The 14,572-nt window shown below is 42.4% G+C and overlaps 3 protein-coding genes across 3 annotated transcripts; 2 read left to right on the top strand and 1 right to left on the bottom strand.

Annotated features, from left to right (window-relative positions):
• Nucleotides 1-218: 218 nt before the first annotated feature.
• On the bottom strand, nt 219-2,569 carry psmb12 (proteasome 20S subunit beta 12; the record flags this gene model as incomplete). Its single annotated transcript, XM_067256227.1, has 6 exons — nt 219-575; nt 817-961; nt 1,298-1,427; nt 1,693-1,824; nt 2,043-2,113; nt 2,516-2,569. Coding segments are annotated over 6 exons (660 nt in total), but the record flags the coding sequence as incomplete, so codon positions are not given.
• A 281-nt stretch (nt 2,570-2,850) lies between these two features.
• On the top strand, nt 2,851-6,253 carry psmb13a (proteasome 20S subunit beta 13a). Its single transcript, XM_067256572.1, has 8 exons — nt 2,851-2,912; nt 3,252-3,339; nt 3,606-3,703; nt 4,325-4,465; nt 4,730-4,845; nt 5,144-5,202; nt 5,469-5,620; nt 6,064-6,253. Exons 1-8 carry the CDS (start codon nt 2,851-2,853, stop codon nt 6,173-6,175), a joined length of 828 nt encoding a protein of 275 aa, XP_067112673.1. The 3' UTR covers nt 6,176-6,253.
• Nucleotides 6,254-7,405: 1,152 nt separating this feature from the next.
• Nucleotides 7,406-11,080, top strand: psmb8a (proteasome 20S subunit beta 8A). Its single transcript, XM_067256573.1, has 6 exons — nt 7,406-7,543; nt 7,905-8,058; nt 8,213-8,324; nt 10,121-10,250; nt 10,481-10,685; nt 10,878-11,080. Exons 1-6 carry the CDS (start codon nt 7,406-7,408, stop codon nt 10,964-10,966), a joined length of 828 nt encoding a protein of 275 aa, XP_067112674.1. The 3' UTR covers nt 10,967-11,080.
• Nucleotides 11,081-14,572: the final 3,492 nt, after the last annotated feature.

Consider the following 14,572-nt stretch of genomic DNA (forward strand, 5'->3'; position numbering starts at 1 on the left):
TGCAGCGCGGACGCGCGCGCCAACGTCACCAGATTACTGTAGGGATGCACGCGGATTCACACCTGCATGCTAACATTTTCTTTACGTTTTTTATTATTTTTGGATTAACAAGCTCTAAAACTTCCATGTATTCTGTCAGAGCACCTCTATGTGCTACACACAAAGGTTTATACAGCAAGTTTGTACACCTGTCATGAACAGTAAAGGAATGAGGGTACACTTTATTGCCAGGTTTATGAACTGAGTTTTTCGACATATTTAATGTATCAGAAATACCTTGACGCAGGAAAAAAACAGTGACCAAGATTCAAATGGTCAAGAGTGGCTGTTACAATGTTCCAGTTAACAACAGTTACTTTTAGTGTGACTTTAATAAACATTATCATCTAAACATATAGGAGCACAATACAAACATCTCCACATCTACAGCAGGCTGAGCATCTGGTCCTATGAGTGCTGTAGAACAGGCAGTTTATTCCCGGGGATCAGCTGTCGTTGAGCACCAGATTCATCCACCACAGCGAGGTGCACCACTCCACCACTCACGTTATCTCTGTTCATCGCCAGTGACAGCGCTGAGTGGGAGGAATCAGGACAAATGCAGTCCAAACAAATAAAGTTAAGAACCACAATAGACCCTTGACCTCCATCAAATCATTATAACCTTTATCAGTGTTCTAATGATCTTGCCTGGCACTCATTATTATAATGAAAGTCGGAGACAAGTGTTACAATTATAATATACTTGAAAGACCAAGCACTCACACTGTTTTGAAAACAAATGTGTTTGTGTGTCTGTGTATGACAAAAGTTTACCATTAGTTGTGAATGTGATGCACTGGTCCCTGGTCATGCCAGGTGTGTACTTCGCATCTGTGTACCCATAGATGTAGGTACTTCCTGAACCTCCGATGGTGAAATCCTGCTCAACTATCATCCCTCCCAGTGAGACATCGAACACCTAGAGAAGAGAGAGAGATTGAGCGAGGAAGAAGGAGGTAGAGAGAGAAAAAAGGGAGAGAGAGAGACATCGACAGAAAAGAAGAGGAAGAAAGTGAGAAGACAGAGAAAAAAAGAAGGGAAAGAGAGAGAAACAGAGGTGGAGAGAAAGAGAGCGATTTGAAACTGTTCAATCTTTACTCCAATGAGATTAATGTACATACAAACATTTTTGGGATCAAAGGGATAACTTTTTGGGAGGGCATACTTTCGAATGTGAAACCCAAGCTGAAGTAAACTGTTAAAATGTCACCAATTAAGTGGTCACCTTCAGGCCCTACCCCTCCGTTTGTCCTACCTGTGGCCCTCTTCTGCGGTCCCAGCCTGCCACGATGAAGCCTGCGCTCAGCTCCTCCTTGTTGTCGTAGCAGAACTCCCTCATGATGGACGCCACCGACTGCACCAGTGGAGGCTCGCCCATCTGCATGCTGGGAAACAAGAGCCAGGATGTCGCTGTCTGCAGTAGAGGTTCTGTGCATTCATCTAGGTTCTGGTTCTAATGCTCTCAAAGTTTGATATAGGAATGTTGTGTGCATCTTGGATGCTGAGGTGGGTTTATGGTGTTTTCATCTCAACATCTCTACGTTCATACTTTTAGAAAGCTTTCAAAGCTATTTCATTATGGCTTTGTGCTTCAATGTGCTTTTATTGGTACATCTTGTGGAGCTTATTAGTTCACAGTCTGTAGGCTACCTGTGTAAGTTGAGTCTATAGATGACTGCGTTGGTGACGGCCTGAGCGTCTGCCAGGGAGCCTGACATGCAGCAAAATATCTGGTCATGAATGCGAACCACTTTGTTTATGACTCTGGATGACACGTACACTCTGGAGAGAACAGCCGACATTACTGAGGTTATAACAATTACACTGAACAGTGGTGGTATATCCAGTTAACTTTGCTACTAAGGAAATTACTTTATAACACTAAACAGAAAACAGACTTTAATTAATATGATAGCCTATATTTGCGTACCTTATGTATATTCTTTTCTGTATGTATTATATGTATATTATTCTATTGTCTGTAAGAATGGTGTACCCACCCTCCCATTGAAGCACGGGAATCTGATCCTATCACCACTCCTCCTTTGTACTTAACAGCAATGATGGTGGTCTGGACGTGAACATTTAGGTGATTGAGGGATGGGGGGCCAAAGACACAAAATTAGGTGTGGAAATAAACAATAAGCCTAGTGTACACAATTGTCGTACTAGTGCAGTGCAACGAATATGGCAAATACTTCACACTTTCACTTTCACAATCAGAACAATTATGCAGAAAACAAAAACTAATAAATTGGTCATAACCAATAAATACCACAAAATACACTACTACATTAGCCTATCAATATATAAAGTAGAGCAATTAACCATTTTTAATGGCAAGAAAATGAAGACAGACACAACGACGTACATCAGGGCTGTCGTCGTGAGCTAGTCTAATTATATGGAAACTAGGAAAAAGCAGAAAGACAAAAATTGTTCTAATGTTGGGATACAGTTATTTACTACTTACCCCTGTGCTGACTTCGGCTGACCTCCATTCACTATTTGAGTTCATTTTGAGTTTATGAAAAGAGGGGTCTCAAAATGTTGCTTCGAGTTTAATATTAGTCAACTGTGTTGCCTAGATTAAATTAATCCTTAATCGCTGTTGGAGAAAACAGGCAGTGTTATTACTAGGTCAAATAATTGTTACTCAGACTAGCCTAAACGGAGTTTAGTTGCAGAGACAAAGTACCACCCTACATGCGCTTTGACCGTTTAGGTGCGTACGCCTCCACTCGGACAGAAAGGGGGGAAGTTCGGTGTCTGACTAGTTAGTTACCGTTGAGCAGGCAAGTGTCAAAGATGACCTCTCCTTATGTGCTCGAGATGAAGGATGGAGGTTTCGACTTCGAAAACTGTTTTAGGTGAGATAGGCCTACACATTTATATTAATTTAATTTAAAGTGTAAACCCTTGCGAAGTTGAATCTACAAAAGCAGTATTAGTCTTTTGTTTAGGTTTTTATTCTGGGGTTTGACGAGTGAAAGTGAAAGGAAGACACGAAGCCTGCTTTAGTAAATACTTATAATATCGGATTTATTTCAGTGCTATTCCAAGTCAAAGCAAAACTTATTACGCCAATATCGATGCTTTAAAGTTACTCTCAAGTGCTGAACTATATAAACATGTATTGGACATACACCTTGTCTGTTTCTGTAAGGTGATAGGCTATGACTGTCAGTAATCTACATTGTCTATTATAGAAATGCACATCTCCAATCTTCCGGGGCAGAAACGACTAAACTCAAAGCCATGAAAACGGGGACCACAATTGCTGGGATGATTTTCAAGGTAGCTTAAAGTATGCTTGATTTGTGTGGAGCATCAAGCCAGTAACTTGAGGATTTAGACAACCTGATATCATTTTGTAATTCATTAATTCAAAATAACTGTGACAGTGACACCACAGTGTTCAAGGATAGGCCTATATTCATTGTTGTATGGAAAAGGCAAAATTATAGTGATATTAGTATTTGTTATCACTTGATTATGGAATAACCTGTTGTAGGAGTAGCCATCTTGATGATGGATTGTGTGTGTGCTACATCTCTTCTCAGGATGGCGTGGTCCTGGGAGCTGATACCCGCGCCACATCTGGGGAGGTCATTGCTGATAAAAACTGCTCCAAAATCCACTTCATAGCCCCCAACATATAGTGAGTTAAGACTACTACAGCTATACTTACCTTAACGTTTTCAGACTCACACTACACATTACTAAATCACAGCTAACAGTGCTCCTCACGTGTGACATCACAACTGTGCTTTCCACAAAGTGCCTATCACACCTAAAATAACATATCACAACCTTCATGTGAGTTCTAGAGTCTTGTAAAGGTATAATGCATGAGTCAACATAACAGGTAACAACATGAAACCACTATGTTTTCCCACTAAGATAAAGCACTGAAACGTGATAAGTCCTGGCTGAGCTAGCTACTACAGAATTATGCCTTTTTGTTTTTGTAACAGTTCTCAGTGCATCACCTACTCTACACTGTGTCTAGCCTCAACTGTTTCCTCCTGGATTTGATGGAGACATCCAACTCACTTGTGAACCCTTCATAAAACACGCTGCTTTAGCCAGCTCCGCCCAGAAATAAAGTGGCTGTGTTTTGGATTTACGCTGTAGAGTGAGGTTAACTACTTAACTACTAATAACTGCATTGTCATGTGTGTATACATGTGAGCCAGTACGAATGACAGGAAGCAAACCAACCAACTCAATCCACTTGCACTATGTTGGTACAGTAATAGTGAGGTTCTGTTGTCTGCAGCTGCTGTGGCGCTGGTACGGCTGCAGACACCCAGAGGACCACAGACATGCTGCGCTCCAACCTGACCCTGCAGTCCCTCTCCATGGGGCGCAGCCCCCGGCTCGTCATGGCCTGCCGCATCCTTCAGGACTTCCTGTTCAGGTCAGGCTCCCTCTGACACACAGGTCGTCCTCATGATGCCAGGACAATAGAATGGAACGGGACAGGGTTGATTAGACATGGAAAGAATATGTCTGTGTCTGGCACAGTATAATAAAATAGAATTGTAAAAAACTGCTTTACATTGAATGTCATCTGTTTATTCATTATATTACTATGGATGGTGGTCTTTTTTGTGCATTCTAACATTTCATACATATTTATTCATATAGTACATTCAATTCATAAATCATTTCTTTTTGGCAGACATAAAGGTCAGATCAGTGCTATGCTGCTGCTGGGTGGGGTTGATGTTACCGGCCCTCACATCTTCACTGTAGGGCCCTATGGCTCAGTCAACAAGGCCCCTTTCGCCACCATGGGTATGTATGCACATCGGATGTAATTATGTATACCTACATGAATTTCCCATTCAAAGACACCTGGTCAATAGACACTGATCTGAGATTAGGTTTAAGGTAGGCCTATGGAATCAAAATACATGTAGTTGAATTCTAAATAAGACCTGTTCTTCGATCAATGCTGCTACCAAGCAAGAGACTGGTTTGGATTAGTTTCCATCTGGGTTGTCCCATTGAAGTCTGCAAGAGAGGAAGATAGTTTGGGCCATAGAGAATCAGCATCATTTTAACTAATGTTCTCTATCTTTTCCATCTGCAGGATCAGGTGACCTCCCTGCACTTTCTGTTTTTGAGGACCGATACAAACCCAATATGACCGTAAGTCCCAATCACAGTATATTGTTTTATTTTGCCTTTCATGAGTTCATATAACTGATTATATTTAATATAATCATAAAAACTTTACATAATTTCATGTTAATATAAAAAAAAAGTATTTATTATTGTGTATTTATACAGAAATTACGTGTAGCAGTTCTGAAATAACTCATAAACCAAGCATGGAACCCTAGTCTCATCATTTTTAAGTGACCCAATAACTTCTTTACAGATGAAAAACTTCTGATTCTTACTTTGTCTGCCAGGAGGAAGAGGCTAAGAAGATGGTGCGTGATGCCATAACGGCTGGCATCATGAACGACCTGGGCTCTGGCAGCAACGTGGACCTGTGTGTCATCAAACTGGGCGGCGTGGACTACATCAGACCTCATGAGACGTCCAACTACAAGTGCCAGAGGTGACCCCATTTTCACCGCCATTTCTGCTTGCATCATGAGGAGGGAATAATAACTCTTTGTTCAAGTCATTGTGCTAGAATGAAGGGGAAACAGCAAAAGTGTTCATTGAATCTTAGATCAGTACTGCTACCAGATAGGAGACAGGTTTGGTATTACTCTTCACCTTTTCTGGTTTGTTCTTGTATTTAGATTTGGAATTTTAGCTAATCTTTATAACCTGCTCACTACATACTTACTATTGGTCCTTACTATATATGACAAGGAAACAGAGTATTTCTACAGTAATATTGCATTGGATATAGATAATTAAATAATATAATATTGTATTATCTGACATTTTATGGAATAAAAATGCTCTACTGCAGTGCAATAAATAAAAAAGTAAAGGTTGCATTAATAATGCAAAGATGTGTAAAACTGCTTTGTCCCACATCTCATCCAGGGTGGGGAAGTATCGGTACGACAAAGGAACAACGGCCATACTGAATGAACAGATCACCAAACTACCACTGGACATGGTACAGGAGAGAGTGCAGCAAATGGAGACTTCCTAACAACTTTAACTAAACTAAAACTGCAGATCCACATAACCACCACTATTACAACAATGCTCAAGAGTTTTCATTTATATTTTCCTGTCATGTTTTGAAAACTATTATTAAACTGATTCTTGTTAAAAGTTAAATGTATTCAGTTTCTCTCTGCTGTATTATTGACAATTGAATACACTGTCCCAACATACATTTAAATAGCAAACATAAGACTAAATATATATTAATACTTAATATATAAATGTAATGTTTATTCAATGTTTACAAAAACTAATTCCACACCATATGTGTCTTGAATCTTAGCTCCATTGTTAGGAGTACCCGGATCGGAGCTAACGTGTGAACCACAACGCTGCATTGCAACTCGTGACATCACTGTGTACTAATAATCTGATTGGTTGGAAAATAAAGTGTACGCGCTCTCCGAACAAGAAGACAACAGATACCCTAGATGGCATCTGACAAGTTGTGTGTACCTGCCGTGCCAACAACCTGGCCTTGCAGGTTAGTCAGGAAAGTTTAACCAGAGACGGTTGAGATTAAACTCGGCAAAATGGTCTTTGTTTAAACTGTCCCGTCCTGCAATCTCCATCTGAAGTGTCCTGTATTGTGTGTTCCACTTTAAAGTCCTGTTTTATAAAATACATTGTCGATCAATATTACCTGATATTAGGTCAGGTGAGTTTTACATACATTGACTTGACATTTACAAATACATGTTCCTTTCCATCTATTCCCAAGGTCATTTGTAAATGTTTTCATTTTGAATGACGAGTTTTAAGGATTTTGAGTTAATAAGAACATCTTTTATTTACACAGATAACCAACGTGCTTCTATTTAATTCTCTTAACAAAAAAAGTATAATGTGAGTTGATCAAGACGAAATCCTTCACTTTTTGATTAGAGTGGTTTGGGCGCGCTCCCGCGAGGGGTGCTTCTGATCAGTTCAGGTCTGGTGGCACAACAACTGCTAAACACCTGGGCACATCAATACGATGGGAACACACGCTGTATTATCATCCCTTTGGTTGTCAGTATCAATGGTTTAAATGCACAAGCATCCCGCGTCTGGTGTTTAAGACGCATCCTCATCCATTCAAAGCAAGAGCAGTTCATCTCCTTCTGTTACGCGCGTGTTATTTAATGGGCACGAGTAGCCAGAAAGAATTACTTTCGGTTTTGAGTTCGAGATGCGAGAACAAGGAAATCTAATAGCATCACAGATAATGAAAATGGCTCTTGTAGACGTCTGCGGCGTATCGGACTGGGTTAAAGAAGAATTCAACGCGAAACGAGCGTCAGTGGATAAAGTTAACCACTTCAATTTCGCTGCGCAAAGACAGGAGTTTGCTGTACCGGTTGGCATAGATGTAAGTAGCCGAACACCTGAGGAGATTTACCTGACAAATAGTTTTGTCTGTCTGAACATCAGGGGCTCCTATAGGTCATGCTATTACAACTTAACCATTATCAGAGCATTTTTACCACATATAGTTCCATTTACTTAAGTGCACATTTTACTTAAAGGCCATTGTTTGTTTTCGGTTTTTACACTCACTGGAATGGTATGAACCAGTTCTAGACACTGTTGCTTTAAGGGAAGTATGTTGTCGCAATGTCTTCTCCACATGAGTATAACCACAGGTAAATAATAACATAATTAGGGTATGTCATTATCCTGTTTCTAATGCACATTTTGATAGCACTATGTTGATGTCTGTATTCGCTCAGCCTGCACAGTTTTTGAAGCCCTTGACTACCAGTGAGGAAGGAGTTTATGGGGTGAAGATTGAGCTGGAGCATGGCACCACTACCCTGGCCTTCAAGTTCCAACATGGAGTGATGGTGGCAGTGGACTCCAGGGCCTCCTCTGGGTCCTATGTCAGTGAGTAAAACACATTCATGTGACATGCCTGTCACATATGACATACCCTCCCAGTGCTCATATGATCACTGAGACATACACACCGTGTATGGCAGTTTATGTTATTGAGTGTGTATGTGTGTGTGTGTGTGAGCTCTGTCTCTCTAATTCACAGGCACTCAGATGTTCAAGAAAGTGATAGAGATTAACCCCTACCTGCTTGGGACCATGTCAGGAAGTGCTGCTGATTGCTGCTACTGGGAGAGGGTCCTGGCCAAAGAGTGCAGGTGAGGGAGGTCAATGAGGAGAGTGACTTTCTGCTGCATCTGATTAGTCAACCAAAATATTAAAGTAGCACTGATTCCATGGTTTATGCATTCATCCATCCATCCAGTCATCATGTCATTTATTCAGTGTTATCATGATTTATACTAGTACAATGCCCGTGGTATATATTTAAGACTATGACTGTTTGCTAGTTCTACTAGTAAAACAGACAGTGTATGCAACTAATATTGTTTGTTGAAATACTTTGCTGGAGGACTTGAGGCCAAAACTGTCGCCCTCAACCAGGGATGACATGGACTTGCCCCTGTTATCAGTAGGTGAGCAAGGCGATCAGTCAGATGGCCACTGGCAGTGCTCCTGGGAGAATGGGTCTATAAGCAGTTCTGGGACAATCTGGGACAGGATTTACTGCATGTGTTGCCTGAATGTGTTTGAGCAGGGGAGCTGCTGTTCGGCTGTCAGCGGGCAGTACTAACCCTACCAAATAAAAAAGACTAAGAAGCTTGAAGCTTTTCTCTGTGCAGACTATAAGATATATTCAAAGACCCTTCCCAACAAGATTACCAACAATTGTGCACCTGGTCATGATGTGTACCAGGGAGGTCCAGTTGAGGACCAGGGGGGCAGGCTGATACAGGTTGGTCAGGGAACAAATGCCAGGGCTGCCTTTTGTCAGGCCAACTGAACACCCCAGCCGTCGAGCCTCTGCTCGTGTTGCTGTGTAGAAGGCTGCAGGGGGTGCAGTCACCAGGGCAGGTTTAAATAGTAGCATTACAGCCCCTGCCTATGCAGATGACATCAGTGTTTGTTGGGGGGGAGCGGGATGTGAGGTCACTGGAGAACAGCCTGAAGGTGAATGAGGGGCCATCATCAGCTATGGTAAACTGGAGCAAGAGTGAGGGGTTGTTATGTGGGATTTGGAGGGATGGTTTTCCTTCCCAGTTGGGCTTGGAGGAATGGGTCAGAAAGAACTGGGAGGGTGTAACACAGGCTCTCTGTCTGAAGCTTTCCAAGTGGAAGGGCCCGAGTACAGATTAGCAACAACCGGGCAGTATCTGGTTGTGCTCAACCCTCCACAGAGCCTCCTGGAGATCCCTGGACGAAGGTTTTTTGTCTGGCAGAAGACAATGATCCTGTACCTGCCTGTGAAGGAGGGGAGCAGGGCGTGGCTGCTCTTCAAAGCTGGGTTGCGGCGTTTCGTCTGCAAGCCATACAGAGGCTATTGTATAGCTCGGACAGCTGCTGCTGCTGGGGAACTCTGCGGGTGTTGATTGAGGAGGGCTGGGAGCTGGACCGCCATGTGTTTCGAATGAGCCAGGAGGCGCTTGACACATCAGACTGTTACGCCGCTGTTCTGATAGCCTGGCTGGGGGTCAGACCCTCATAGAGGCGGGGCCATGTGTTTGGGAGGAGCCAATCACCCGTAACCCAAGTTTGCAACTTCAGTCCGTACCTGCACCCATGACAATGCAGGAACGCCTCAGGAGGGGGGGCCTCAGTAAGCTGTGTCACCTGTGCAAGACCTGGGTGACCCCTCTCTTGTACTCTCCTCCGTACTCTCTCCTACTCTCTCTTACAATATTTTCCATACTCTATCCTACTCTTTCATACCGTCTTACATACTTTCTACTACCCCATCCTCTTTTTCCCATTCTCTCCTTACTGTCTTCTATTCTCTTGTTTACTGTCTCTTCTGCTCTCTCCTACTCTTCCATACTCTTTCAAACTGTCTCCTACAATCTCCGATACTATCTCCCCTAATCTTTGTCCCGACCCCTTTTCTACTCTCTCTCAGGATCTACAAGCTGAGGAACAAGGAGCGGATCTCTGTGTCTGCTGCCTCCAAGCTGCTGGCTAACATGGTGGTGGGCTACAGGGGCATGGGCCTGTCCATGGGCACCATGGTCTGTGGCTGGGACAAGAAGGTCAGTCCAGGTTGCCTCCACACAAGCTTCAGATCTCAGCAATTCTGAGAATTGTCCTGAATGGCTAGTGTTGTAAGCCAGGTTAGGGTTTCTAATTTCTTTAGTTTGTTTTTATTTAGGACTTACTGTTACCTAGACAAATATATTGGTGGTAATGTTGTTAGTAATGCTGAGGAGAATGTAAATAGTATGGTACCGATCATAAGACTAACAGACACTGGTTACCTCAGGGCCCTGGGCTGTACTATGTAGATGACAACGGAACGAGACTGAGTGGGAACATGTTCTCCACCGGGTCGGGCAGCTCTTATGCCTACGGAGTGATGGATAGCGGCTACCACTATGACCTGAGCATCCCCGAGGCCTACGACCTGGCGCAGAGAGCCATCTTTCACGCCACACATAGAGACGCCTACTCCGGTGGAACAGTCAACAGTGAGTTTTAGTTCAGTGTCAGCGTGTTCAGTGTGTGTGTGTGTTTCTGTGTCTGCATGTGTAAGTACTATATTTGTATATCTGTGAATGTGTGTCTTTGTGTGCGTGCACATGTTTGTGTGTCTGTGAGTCTGCGTGTTGGTGTGTGCAAGCATGTGTGTGTATCTTTTGACAGTATCTTGTGCTTCCCAGTGTACCACATGAGAGAGAGTGGCTGGATCAAGGTGTCTCAGGAGGATGTTGGAAACCTGTATTATCGCTTCGCCAATGAAAAGAAGTGACTCTAACCTTCCCCTGCTCAAACAAATCTGTCAAAAAAGGACTGTGTAAATGATAATATCAAATGAACATACCCTCAATTTTGACAACAATAATAAAATATGCATAAAAATGTTGATTTTATTTTATTTGTTCTATGGTAACGGTTATGTAAAATGCTGATTTTTCACAGTTACATTTCAAACGCATTTTCAGTTAACCTGTGTGTTTTTATACAGGTTTTTGTTCATGGTTTTGGAATAGTATTAGTATGCAAGTGTACCAGAAACAGCCTGTACAGGAAGGCAGCCAAATAGACAGACTGGTGAACATGGCACATTAGTTCAGATATTCTCATGGCAGAGAAGAAGAGATTAAAGATAACATATTTGAACCAAGATGCCTATGATTCCACTTATCATCATGGTCTTGTCCTGTCCCACACATTGTAATACAGTGCTATTGCTTACAATAGGAGGTTACAAAAACTGGCAGTTCTTTCAAAGGTATTTAATTTTTGCTTGTGAATGATAGACCTATCAAATATAAGACTTCAAAAAGTCAAACATTGTCAAACATATTTCAACACAAATATTGAAAGAATTCTAGCAAGAAGCCTTTTTCTTTTGGTTGCGGCAATTGTTAACAGGATAAACTGGATATCTATCCTCATGCAAGTCTAAATTTTGTACCTGTTTTTACTTGGCAGCACCACCATGTGATCAACTGGCACCAGTCCTCAACCCTAAGGCAGCCATTTTATGATAGATCAAAGCTTTTGTTGGCACCATAAAATGGTAGCAGAGTGCCTTTTGAAAAATAATGTACTTCCCCATTTATGATGCCCTGTTTAGAGGTCAAAGGCCTTTTACCTTTCCAAATCAGGAAAGAACATATCACATATATACACACTGATAACATTAAACGGTAACACTGTACAAAAATGGTGCATTAATGACAATTCATTAATGCTTTAATGAATGCATGCATGGGATCTAGTTCTCACAACCAGATCAATAAGTCATTGGTAAAATTGTTTTGTATGAACTACAGTGTGTGGTTTGTTTACAGGTGGTTATGTCTGTGCATGAGAGAAGAGGAGAGGCGTTGGTAAAAATCTTTTTAACATAATTTCTGACATTGAGCTGAACTGCCCTGACAGATTTGAGGTGCACATTGAGAAGGAGAAAGGGTTAGAGGGTGAGGAGCTGGGGAATCAGTGAGAGACTGGGGGTACAATGGCATTCCAGTGGACCAGCATATTGGCTCAGGAATCATAGACTTTTTTTGCTTATTATTTTGTTGCATCTCACAAGGTGCTTAGACAGAGCCTGGAAAGTACCAGCCCAACCTGCTAAAGTCCAGTTTTGCTCATCGGGTTGGCTCCGTGCCTGGCTGCACAGCGCTGGTGGCTGAGGAAGCCATGCCAGCATGCCAGATCAGCACCTCCCCCTACCGGCATATACACAGACCAGGGGTGTTGAAGATAAATCCACCATTTTGTCGAAATGGCGGATGCACAGTGCGAAACATATCAATTTACCCCTAAATCTTTTTTATGTGCAGATTTCCAAAACACTGTGGTGGAGTGAGAACTCCACCACAGTGTGGTGGAGTTCTCTGGTCCAAAGGGGAAATGTTTTTAAGCTCCACCGCTTGCATGTCAGGCATGCCTGTACAGGTACCCGATAATTGAATAAATGGATGCATGTGGCATAAACTTTCATTAAATGAACGCTGTTCGAGATGAAGATGAAAGTGTAGAAGCGTGTTGGAGGATTTGATGCACTGCTCGTATTTCTGTTTCTAATCTACTCCCTACGTTTGTCTTTTGGTTTTTATTTTACTTTTACAAGGTTTCAAATGTATCTATTGTTTACAGGAAGGAAGGAGGGAGAGATGAATAAAAGGGAAATACCTGCGGCCATTTCACATATAGATCACCACATCAGGATCACAAAATGGTGGCCTTGCGACACAGTAATATGCTCTGATTGGTGAGGAGGTGGGGGCCGTGACTCTTGGTAATTGGATGATCGACCTCGTACCAGACCGTACCGTTTGGAGGGAAGGTGAGACTGCCAGCCACCACGAGCCACGCTGGAAAGTCCCCTGTTTCTTAGCTTTCTCTTTCACTTGAGGGAAATGGGCCACTGCCAGGCTCTGACTCAGCCAAGAGCTGAACCCAGGCACTAACAAGACAAGCCTTGGGTCACATGACTTACAGGAACGATTTCATGCAGCGATATGAAAACCCAGTTTCAATAGGGTCTAAGATTACCTGGTGTAGTCCTAACAAACAAAGGGTCAGCGTTGTGTATGACATCCAATTTACATGTATTCACATCAAATTTGTTTGTGAAGCCCTGTTTACAAGCAATGTCACAGAGGGCTTCACAGATGCCCATAGATTGGCACCTATAACCAACCTGGTTAGTGTGGAGGAAATCGGTATTTTACACAACACAGTCACAAAAGACACAACACAAACATTTCCCTCTGTAATGCCGGGGGCTTCTTCTTTGGTGAAGTGGTGGTCTCGAGACTCATAGCCCCTCCCACATGTCAGCAGGCTGCCACTACAGTGTTACTGCAGTGGTTAAACTACTGTCATGAATGGAGATGACATGGCAGGAAGTGTCTGACTTCCTCCACATGAAAGAGGACACCTCACCCCAATAACCTCCGTCTGGCTCGGGGTTGTGTCAGGACAGGACTGCCTCGGGGAGCACAGTAATGTCAGTGGGAGTAGCAGTTGCTGTTGATTTATTTTGAGTTCAAGACATGTTGATTTACTATGTACAATATTTTACGATATGCATATTATCATGATGCTGAACAACAGTTAACACACAAGCCATAGAACATAAATCAGAACGAATCAAGGACTATTTGTAAGGCTGTCTTGTCTCCAGTCTATAACAAGGGTTAAGATTAGTACACAACACTACAGTGCAGTATGCTGCTATCCAGTTGTGCAAATTAATCAAAGATTCTCATACATGTTTTATCTGAGTCCACAGAAGTTATTAGATAGGGTGGGGTATAGTTCAATGGTTAGAGCATTTGGATGTTGCTCAAGAGGTCACAAGTTTCAATTCTCACCTGTGTTGACCTTTGCTTTGGATAAAAGTGTATGCTGATAAATCAATACGTTGTTATAAAAACTCTGGGGGGTTGGGTCTGGTATAAAACCCTGCTTTGTTTTTGTAAACCCCCTAAAGTTCCTTGGACACTCCTGTGTCAAACTGTACAACAATTAGAAGCATGTGAGTGTCAGGGAAGTCCCTGCCGCGCTCTGATGGGGTGAGAGAGATCTCAGGGTTTGATGGAGAAACAGTGCTCCAAGAGGTATGAAAAAACACTGCTATTCTCCCAGATCACGTGATTTATTTGCAAAGAAAGCCCAGCCACAATGGGAGTTTGGCAGTTTATCCAAGTTGTCACGACTGAAAACTGTGGAGCTCAACTTGAAGTACCAATACGCGGCATCTTCTGCTCTCTGTTGGTGAAATGAGGAATAGGAATTTAGGTGTGACGTGTGTGTCACGTCCTAAAATGAACACATGGAAGCTGAATCTCTATGTGCTCATCGAATGATCAATTCTAACTAATCTGGGGAAATTATT

Source organism: Osmerus mordax, chromosome 18, assembly GCF_038355195.1.
Source record: "Osmerus mordax isolate fOsmMor3 chromosome 18, fOsmMor3.pri, whole genome shotgun sequence".
NCBI classification, from domain to species: Eukaryota; Metazoa; Chordata; class Actinopteri; order Osmeriformes; family Osmeridae; genus Osmerus; species Osmerus mordax.

Excerpts from the sequence above, each read along its gene's own strand:
- psmb13a (XM_067256572.1), top strand. The coding sequence starts at position 2,851 with ATGACCTCTCCTTATGTGCTCGAGATGAAGGATGGAGGTTTCGACTTC. Across the intron at positions 3,340-3,605 it reads TTGCTGGGATGATTTTCAAG|GATGGCGTGGTCCTGGGAGC; the intron begins GTAGCTTAAAGT and ends ATCTCTTCTCAG. Across the intron at positions 4,466-4,729 it reads CTTCAGGACTTCCTGTTCAG|ACATAAAGGTCAGATCAGTG; the intron begins GTCAGGCTCCCT and ends TCTTTTTGGCAG.
- psmb8a (XM_067256573.1), top strand. The coding sequence starts at position 7,406 with ATGGCTCTTGTAGACGTCTGCGGCGTATCGGACTGGGTTAAAGAAGAA. Across the intron at positions 7,544-7,904 it reads CTGTACCGGTTGGCATAGAT|CCTGCACAGTTTTTGAAGCC; the intron begins GTAAGTAGCCGA and ends GTATTCGCTCAG. Across the intron at positions 8,325-10,120 it reads GTCCTGGCCAAAGAGTGCAG|GATCTACAAGCTGAGGAACA; the intron begins GTGAGGGAGGTC and ends ACTCTCTCTCAG.